Source organism: Helicoverpa armigera, chromosome 2 (genome assembly GCF_030705265.1).
Source record: "Helicoverpa armigera isolate CAAS_96S chromosome 2, ASM3070526v1, whole genome shotgun sequence".
Lineage (NCBI taxonomy): Eukaryota > Metazoa > Arthropoda > Insecta > Lepidoptera > Noctuidae > Helicoverpa > Helicoverpa armigera.
This window is the reverse complement of record NC_087121.1, coordinates 373,647-384,285: the sequence shown is the minus strand read 5'-3', so window position 1 is coordinate 384,285 and position 10,639 is coordinate 373,647. Positions and strand designations below refer to the sequence as shown.

General features: G+C 35.0%; 1 protein-coding gene across 1 annotated transcript; it reads right to left on the bottom strand.

The window, feature by feature from the left end:
• Window positions 1-4,313: 4,313 nt before the first annotated feature.
• Cyp9a15v2 (cytochrome P450 CYP9A15v2) lies at window positions 4,314-9,362 on the bottom strand. Its single transcript, NM_001354795.1, is given in 12 exon segments — window positions 4,314-4,430; window positions 6,194-6,483; window positions 6,627-6,795; window positions 6,879-6,979; window positions 7,066-7,287; window positions 7,366-7,461; window positions 7,543-7,678; window positions 7,761-7,963; window positions 8,212-8,349; window positions 8,474-8,628; window positions 8,799-9,004; window positions 9,244-9,362. Coding segments are annotated over 10 exon segments (1,593 nt in total). The 5' UTR covers window positions 9,244-9,362; the 3' UTR covers window positions 4,314-4,430; window positions 6,194-6,316.
• Window positions 9,363-10,639: the final 1,277 nt, after the last annotated feature.

Genomic DNA, 10,639 nt, shown 5'->3' with positions numbered 1-10,639 from the left:
TTTGTTTGTGTCGTGATAAAATTCAGGGTCATTGCCACAAATGTTTGAGCTCTGTCTAGTGAAGATAATAAAGTAGTTTATTGTTGTGTTTAGATGCTGTACGTAGAAGAGAGTGATATTCTCTGACAATCGTTGGGTTATAGGTGATTTCTCTTGTGACGGTGTTTATGGCTATTCCTTCAAAAATCATATCAAAGGTCAGATAAAAAAAGCTGATGTTCTAAAATATTCCTATAATTTTTGTTTGGTTACAAAATCATACAAATTTAAATAATCTAACTCATTGAGTTATTTCACATCTACATCCTCAGTCTAAATCTAAGCCAGTGTCCTCCTTTCAGTCTCAAGTTCAGGTTGTCAGTAGCGAGTTGAGCAGGAATGCAAGTCTTCTCACAGGGAGACAGTTCCATGTGCCGTAGGATCTGGTACGTCATCACCTTCAGCTCGCAGAGAGCAAATCTTGATCCTGATGAAAACAAATACAATTGTTAACAAATGTTGATATTTTAGGGGAGCAAACAAAATTGTTTTAAAAGACTCATTCCTTTTTCATAAAAGTCTATAGTAATATGTGCCCCCGTCCTTACCAATGCAATTCCTAGGTCCAAACCCGAAAGGCATGTACGCAAGTGGGTTGATCTTGTGCTTATTTTCTTCAGAAAAACGTTCAGGGTCAAACTTCTCAGGGTTCGGGAAGAATTTAGGATCATGGTGAAAGGCAAATGTCGGTATTTGAATGCCGGATCCCTTACGAAGCTGTAACATGAAAGTATGATTAAGTAAATCTGCTGATATAAGTACTGATAGACAATTTAATTTTGGTTAAACCTACAATGAAATCTTTTTCAGCTTTCTCGTTAGGTTTTCCCATATTGTAGTCTTTGTTGCACATTCTATCCATAGCCACCGCCGGTGGCCAACGTCTCAATAATTCTGAAAATATTATTAGTTAGTTTACTAGCAAGTCTTTTATTCGTAACCACATCAAGATTTGGAAATCTTACCAGAAACAACCATATCCATATACGTCATATTCTGTATAGAATTGAAGTCAAACTTGCCGCCATTATTATTGTCATACTCCCTGACCTCCTTCGCCAAGCGTTCCTGTACCTCAGGATTGACAGCCAGCTCATACAGTAGGAAAGTCATTGTAGACGAGATGGACTCAAAGCCAGCCACAAAGAATAAGAATGCTTGGGCTACTAAGTCATCGTCTTTCCAAACTGCAAGTTTCAAAATTAGCAATTAGTCATCATTTCAATCTTCTTATATGTACCTGTTGTGAAGTTCTTCTTTACCTCGGTTGAGATCCTTCTGGCCAACTGCAGATTCCTCGACAGTTGCAAATCCTGCAGCTTCGTCATTGGGTTTAACATCTTCGTGTGATAGTTGTCCTGAAAAGTATATTTCATAAAACAATTTTCACCAAACAACGTCGTTTGTGTTGTGGGTATAATTTGTAACTATTGATGTCAAGGTATTACTCGTACCTTTCTTGGCTTCCATAAGTAGATGAATCATATCAGGTCTAATTATATTGTGCAAATCTCGATCCTTCATTGTATCCAGTACCAAGCTCCTAAAGAATTTCTTGATAGGTTCCGATATCATATCGTACTTAAAGAACTGTAACAGAGTTACCATAACATTTCAAAAGATTTCCATCCATTTCAAAAGTCATCGTCATCAATCATGTTAAAGAACAATGGTGACGAATAAAATCTTGACTTATTTTAACCATTAACAATATCGTACTCATATCACTAAGTAACATCAATCTTCTATCAGGTATGAACCAGATTTCTTTATCAGGCGTGTACCTTTTATCAAATGATGTAACAAAGTTATCGAGTTTCAGATTTACCTTAACGAGTTGAGGTGCATTGATAAGAAGGAAAAACATAAGCATTTGTCGAAAGTTGAAAGTGGTCGCTGTCTTGCCCATAGCGTAGAACTGGTTGTCCTCATCTGTATGAGAGTCCACCTTCAGACCGAAAGCACAGGAGGCTATCACATCGTTGGCATAGCGGGTTGTAAGGTCCTTACATTCTATATCTACGTAGCCACCTGAGAAACAAAAAGTAAATGATCATCAATTATTCCGCCGTAATCTATTCCTAATGCTTTTTAAATTTAATCTCAATTATTATTGTTTCTGCTAATATACCTTCTAAATCCTTTATTTTCTTCTTGAGAGACAAAATCATCTGATCGCCAACTTCTACCATGAAAGGCACCATCAAACGTATCTTTGAACTGGTGAACGCTGGACTCAATGTCGAACGCATGTCTTTCCATTCTTGACCTACAGAATGATAATGATGATGAATGAATTCATTTTCCTTTGCAAATAGTTCATCTATCAGTTTTGTTTTCATATATTTTAATTACTCATCTTAAAGTAGGAATGATTCAGAAAGTAAAATAAGTTACCTTTCAAAAAGAACAAAGTTCTGGCAAAAAATGTGTTCTCTCCAAAGGTACGGTGATCCAAAAAGTGTTCAAAGTCTTTGACAGTGATTTTCTTCACCAACTCAATGTCCCGGATCATTACTGACTCAGTTAAAAATTCAAATCTGCCCACGAACCTGAAAATGAATGATTCAACGCGTCAATGCGGAGTTCGGGACCGAATAAGAAGTAAATATTTCAGAATCATAAATGAGTCGAATACGGCGTTCATCCTGTGGTGTACTACTGAACAACATTAAAATGGAAGATCGTCATTGTAAACAAACAAAAATGTAAATAACTATGTAAGTGATAAGAGTCTAATCTGTCCCTTTAGGAGTCATAGGAAATGAGAAGATATGGAGCCCATCAGGATGTTTATTAGAATCATTGTACGATAACGTGAAGATAATAGTAACACCAAGTGCTTAGTCATAATGACAAGCATTAAATTTTTATAGGTCAGTGTTTAGTTCATTTTCTTATACCTATGTTATGTTGTTATTATTTTTACAATAATTGTTTTTGTCATAGTTTTTGTCTTTACCTTTCTTCTGGAAAGCTGTTATACAGATTGATAAAATCACAGGCGTAGTGATGTTGTCTGAATACAACTTTGCCCATGTTGCCCAGTATTGGGACTGGCTTGAAGTGCTTGATGCCATGTCTGCTGAATGTGGAGTAGACTTGCTTCAGGTATAGAACTACCACAGCAATGAGTACTGCTACCCAGATCAGTAGAATTATCATGGTCTAGAAGAAAATTAACAGTCGGTTTCATAATTCAGCCTGTTTTTCTTTTTTATTTACGCACGGCACGGCATATAGTCGTAAAAAAATAAAGTGATTTAATTCATTAAAGTTTGTTAGTCGCTGCGACTGATTGTGCTCTTGACCTTACAATGTGAAGGTCAATCAAAGTAAGCCTCCGCACACTGCAGTCTAAACTGTGAGCCGATAGTTGGTTTGAGAGTTCACTGAGAGTTTATTTTCTAAGCAATCGTAATTCCTATCTAACTTTATATTATTGATCTTTGATTATAACGATCAAATATCTGACTGACTGCACATTAGTGCGCACTACCATTCCGTTCCATGTTGATTTATCAGCCCGATCAAACTGACAGGTGACTAAGAGTTTTGCAGTGTGCGAGCGCTCTAAAGGACGTTATTTGTTTACTAATTACTTATCACGTCAGTCACTTCATGTTTTTACAATTTTTGTATTACCTTTATATAAGACTCGTCTCTCGTGATCTTGTAAAAATAAGAAAATTTATTATATACCCTTTGCTTATTATATTTTGGATATCAATACATATATTGTTGTATTATGGGGCACAAATACGAAATATAGTTAAACATTGAAAATACAAACATTATCTCTAAAACAATTTAGCTGCGACATAAATCTGAATTTTAATATCTTTGAAGACAAAAAACTACCAGTGGGTATCCCTACATCTTCTAAAGTCTTTAAAATTAATTTAGTTATTTACTTACAAGCAGCACTAGGATTCAATATACCTCAAAGTACACAGTGTAAACAGAAGCGTTTGAGCGTGTAACTCACTGCACTGACGGATTCACTCTGCGCTTAAACTGTGTACACTTCATCACAAACAACGCTATGTATCCCAGTACTCGTACAAAGGGGTGGCAGATTAGATTAGAAAATTGTTTCCACGTTTATTTTATCACGTTTTGTAGCTTCAAGTACTGGTATCAGTTTGGAGTGTCCCAAGGATTGGTTCTTGGACCGTTGAAGACTTTTGATAAAGTTATTGCTCTTATATTGTCCAGATTAATTAGAAATAGCGTCTTTAGTTACGGGTAAAATAAAAAAAAGGACTGTTTTTGTATGTTGATCATTTTATTTGATTCATCAGTATGAATAAATCGACTTATAAACAAAATAATTCTAACGCTAAAATACTAGTTAACTATTGGTATCATAACATCTTTTAATATCATATCCCACCAAAAACATTAAATGTAAAAAAAGCCAATCCTCTACGCAATTCCTCCACCGTAAAAAGTTTTGAGATCGCATAGAATCGCCAAGTACTGTTCAACTTTATTTGTAATAATAAATCAATATTTTGTGACTATATCAATAGTTTTGTTCACATTACAATAATATTGACTTGGCCATGAGCACAATAAACTACAAATATAATACAGCATATCTTGGAGAAGTGAAAGTCATTCATGAAGTTTAATATCACAGAATTAAATACTTTTAGTTTTTTCAATTGTTACTAAATGACCGACAGTCAGTATCATCCAAAATCATGAACTGCACATTTACTATGGCGCATGTTTGGTCCATGGTGATCTCAAATTCCAATCAGTCCAATCGTAAAATCATGTCCATATAGAATGTATCAATTCAATGGTATTTACGCATTATTTCAGGGAGCGACTATTAACTTGTGCTCATGGCCAAGACAATATTATTGTAATGTGAACAAAACTATTGATATAGTCACAAAATATTGATTTATTATTACAAATAAAGTTGAACAGGACTTGGCTTCTATGCGATCTCAAAACTTTTTACGGTGGAGGAATTGCGTAGAGGATTGGCTTTTTTTACATTTAATGTTTTTGGTGGGATCTAATTTATTTTTTGTAGGTCTCCTTCTTCTCTAAGTATATAACAAACTAGCAAACCCGGCGAACTCCGTTTCGCCACCAGATGGCTTCGTTTTATGTAACATTTTGCTTGGTGATTAAAAGATAAAGTTTTTTTTTATTTTTCTTTGCTATAAACCTCACGGAGCCCGAGACCTTTCCAACGAATGCAAAACCGTGGAAATCGGTTCGTGCGTTCTGGAGTTATAGCGTCAGGGAGGAAAACCGGACTTATTTTTATATAGTAGATTAAATTAACTTACATGCAACTAACTAAATATATAACAAACTAAATATGTAGACCTAATCTAGCACGTAAACAACATTTTTTTTAAATAAATTAAACAATTTCGAAATTGTCGAATTTTTTAATCGAATATCTTTTAGAATAAAAGAGATTTATTTCAGAGGTAGATGGCGCTATCACATGAAATTATTTGTTTTTTTTAACTAAAAACCGTAGCGCGATTTAGACCAGGACAACGCCATCTATCGAGCGAGCATGCAGTATTTATCGCACTGCATTTTATCATTATTCATTTTATTTTAACCTAGCTTTTTTATTCATATGTATGTATATTTAATACATAATAACAATATACCACACTACGTAACAATAAAACAAATAGTAACATTTTGTACATAAATAAATAACAAAGTTATCAATGCAGTCAAAATTCAAACACAATGTTCTTGAAAAACCGCAAATATAAATTTGTTTCCTATTTTTTTATTAAGTTTTAAGGTTTTTATAATTTTCCCTTTATATGTAGCCAATAACCTATCTTGGTGCCAAATTTGAAGGTTCTAAGTTTGCTAGAAGTACCTTAGACTTTTGATGATCGGTCAGTGAGTGAGTCAGTGACAAAATGGTGTAACTTTGATCGCTCATAACTCGTAAACTATTTATTCAAATTTCTTGTAATTTTGGGACTGAGCTTGTTCTAATACTTACTCTTGGTCATCGAAAACCTAAACTCCTAGCTTTGTTCACATGGAAGATACAGGGGGCTAAAATAGCCGCGAAACGCTTCGAGAAAAGATGGTACGGCCGTGCCCGCTTTGCTCGAGTCTTGGCTGGGGCACTGCCGTGCCCTCAGATGGTAAATAGTTTACATTCTAAAAATAATCCAATAAACTATACACACTTCACATATCACTTGAATAAACAACGTCAAACTTAAACTACATACAAAAATGACGCGTTTGATACATGTAGTTGAATCTACTTCCTAAGTTTAAACCTAAGAGAGTGTCCACCTTTCAGTCTGAGGTTTAAATTGTTAGTCGCTAGTTTGGCAGGAATACATGTACTCTTGCAGGGAGACACCTCCATGTGACGTAGAATCTGGTATGTTATCACCTTCACCTCGCAGAGAGCAAACCTCGATCCTGAAAATTAAAGAAATCGTTAATATAGTAACTACGAAATATGTATCTGCGAACGTGTTTATATAAGCAACTATCGATAGAACAAGATATATTTTTCTCAATTTTTAGTCTGGTAATTCAATTGATACTATAATATCTCTTACCTATACAGTTTCTTGGTCCAACACCAAAAGGCATATACGCATTTGCATTGAATTTGTCTTTGTTATCTGGAGAGAAACGTTCAGGGTCGAACTTCTCAGGATTAGGAAAGTACCGAGGGTCGTTGTGGAAGGCGTAGACTGGAATTTGGACTCCTGAACCTTTGCGAATCTGCGGAGAATAAATCATAGAAATATAATAATACAAAAACATAGTGACTATATAACCAAATGTATAACTTTTAAAGGTCTTACGATAAAATCTTTTTCAGCTGCATTGTTTGGTTTCCCAAGATTATAATCTTTAGTGCATATTCTATCCAAAACCAAAGGTGCCGGCCATTTCCTCAGAACCTCTGAAAAAAATAACAATATTATCGGATCCTAATTAAGATGGGTTGATTTTAAATAACATTCCTATAAGTTTTTAATAAAATCTTACCAGAAACAACCATGTCCATATACTTCATATCCTGGATTGAGTTAAAGTCAAACTTGCCACCATTCTTATCATCATATTCCCTAATCTCCTGTGCCAATCGCTCCTGTACCTCAGGGTGAACTGCCAGCTCGTACAATAAGAAAGCCATCGTCGCTGATACCGTTTCAAAGCCAGCAGCGAAAAATACAAATGCTTGAGCAACTATATCCTCGTCCGTCCATACTGCAAATATAATTTCTAAAATGATATTTGTTATTTTGAATTTAACACCATCTAATTAAACTTTTACGGTACGATTACCTCTTTTTGAAGAATTTAATCCAATTGCAGACTCTTCAACAGAAGCAAATCCAACAGCATTGTCATTAGGCATTATATCTTCATGGGTTAGTTTACCTAGAATTTCAAATATTGCACTATATAAAAGATTTATCTTATTTGCTTATATAGACAATTTAGAAAATTGAAAAATCTTACCTTTATTGGCTTCCATAAGCAAATGAATCATATCTGGTCTGATAATGTGTCGCATCTCACGATCCTTCATTGTATCCAGCACCAAGTTTGTGAAGAATTTTCTGACTGAAGCTGGCACAATATCCCATTTGAAAAACTGAAAGTAACCAAAAACATTGAATTTAAGATTTAGGTCAAAATTGCCACGACTTAACTTACGTTAAAAATAATTTGTATACCTTAGCAACTTTCGGTGCATTCAGAAGAACAAAGAACATCATCATTGTGCGAAAACCGAACTCAAATAGTGACCTGCCCATTGCATAGAATCGGTTGTCACGATCCATGTGAGAGTCTACCTTCAGGCCGAAGGCACAAGAGGCTATCACGTCATTGGCGTAACGAGTTGTTAGATCCTTGCAATCAACTTCGATGTAGTCATCTGGAAACATAGTTCGGAAAGATGTAACTGTGAATGCTGGCATGTTGTTCTGCTGAACATTCGTCTTCACAGAATTTGTATTAGAAAACTAGCTTTAGCCAGCGATTTCACTCGTCTTCTGAACTTCCTGGGCCCGGATAAAAAATAGTATCATTCTGACTCCATATTACTGGTAGTATTAATTCGGCCTACTGCTGTACACAACACTCACAAACTTTCGCCTTTATAGTGTTAGTCTTATAATATACCTTTCGATTCTTCCAGCTTCTTCTTGAGAGACAAAATCATCTGATCTCCAACTTCTACCATGAAAGGCACCATCAGACGTATCTTGGAACTGGTGAAAGCTGGAGTCAGTGTGGAACGCATGTCTTTCCATTCTTGACCTGCAAATGAATTGTATATTTTCTTTACATCATTTTATTGATAGGAAGCAATTGGGACATATTAAATTTAGTTATGACTGGTACTAGAATAAGTCTTTAATCCAAGGAATCATTTATGGTTTACCTGCTAATAAGAACAAAGTTCTGCTAAAAAAAGATTCAGCTCCAAAGTTGCGATGATCCAGAAAATATTCAAAGTCTTTGATAGCAATTTTCTTCACCAGCTCTAAATCTAGGATCACAATGGACTGGTTAACAAATTCAAATCTGCCAACGAACCTAAAAAAAAAATGAACATTTGCATAATCTATGTATGGAAAAAGAGATGTTCGATTAATGTTCCTATTGACAAACGAGCGTTACTCTATTCTACAAACTGTTGCAAATTCATTACACACAGGGTCTTTACAACACTGTTAGATATAATGATAATTAGTCACACAACTCACTTTTCATCTGGGAAACTTTTGCAAAACTTGAGGATATTGTCAGCGTAATGATTTCTTCGGAATATGACAGAACTCATGTTGCCCAGCAGTGGAACTGGCTTGAAGTGCTTGATGCCATCCTTACTGAATGTCGAGTACAGTCGCTTGAGATCACGCAAGACTATGACTGCCAGGACTAACGCCCAGATTAACAGGAGTATCGTCATCTGTAAAAGTTTTTTTTTTTAAACAAAGAATTATTATTAATGAGGAATAACTAAAGTTATCCATTTATGTATGGTCCGCGAAAAGGTGGCGAGTCTCTTTAGCCACTTTAACTGTAGGAATACCACTTGAAATATATTTAAAACTGTACTAATATTATAAAGGTTAAGACCTTGTATGATTGAACGCGGGAACTTTTATCCGAACGACGCAAATAAGACTAATATCTGTATCAAGTTACCTTATAATAAGATGCCGATAAAAATATAAATTTAAATGAAAACAATTAAAATTTTCAAAACAATTAAAGCGATTACAATTAATTAATGTTTTGTGGTACCTAATTCACTGACGGACGCTATCTGAGTGCGAGCGCTTTAATAATACGTATTTGTAGTCATGGTCCAAAATACACAGTCTTTAATCTTATCAGATTATAATATGTTAGTTAATATTTATGTTCTTATCTTCTTATGCTATTTCATCAGCTTAGACTAAATCGTTTATCATGAGATTATCTCAAAACACAATACGTTTCTGGTTAGATCCTGGTTTGAAGCCCATAACCGGTGCTTATGGTCAGAGCTGATTATTTACAAAATCATTTTCATATTAAAAATGACATTGTACGTATTGTATTGTGCAATCAGAGTAGTATTTTAAGTCGTCCATTGTGAATCTTAGAAAATACGGCACAGTTTGTCACAGTCATCTATCATTTTATCTAGTTATTTTTATCAGAAAACTAAACGTTTTGCCGATAAATATAGAACTTTGATCAAAAATATTTTTTTTGCACACGAGTTCTATAAATATATCTTACAGTCATATCCGTTTTAAGTACAAGGGTACTTATAGTGAGCACCATTTAACTATAACGATTTTGAGTTATCAAACCGCCGATTTGACCAATGGGCGGCAAGTTTACGTCTATAGTCTGTTTTTTAATCTCGTAGACTAAATTGACACTTGCAAAATGCAAAATGCTAGCAACAAGTAATGTTGTGCAGTGTTGTACTTACGATACAGGTTTGTTGAATCGTAACTTTTTATCTATAATAGACGAATTTAATATTCATTCAAAGTTTTATATTTACAATTCACGTACGTACACACGGCTGTACGACGTGCTACAAACTGCCAAGGATATCTGACCACGCAACGCCATGCGTCATCATCAAGAATAAGCCCATTATTTCGGGATGACTTATTGTAAAAAAACGATACTTGATTTTATTTACGCTAAGTTTCGGTCGTGCCACATCACTATTTAAGAATTTGCAATAAACTGACAACACTCGTAATGTCAGTTTAGTCTACGAGATTAAAAAACAGACTATAGTCATAGTTTGGTTATCGTTACAGTTAAATAGTACAACCATTTTCCGTGAGTTACAGTGGGTTGCCCACTGCTGGTGTATCTAACTTTCATAATTTGGGTGGGATTTTAGCCGGTAAGAGTCCGGCACACCCCCTCCACCGACCCCAGGTGGAGGGTAGTCCATGAGGATTTTCTCCCTGATAAAAAAAGGCCGATAATAATTGCTGTCTCACTGCGATATAAACCTTCCAGTACATATAGCTTAGACTTAAATTGTATCTTATCTGATAATATCAGTGTTTATTTATATTTGGTC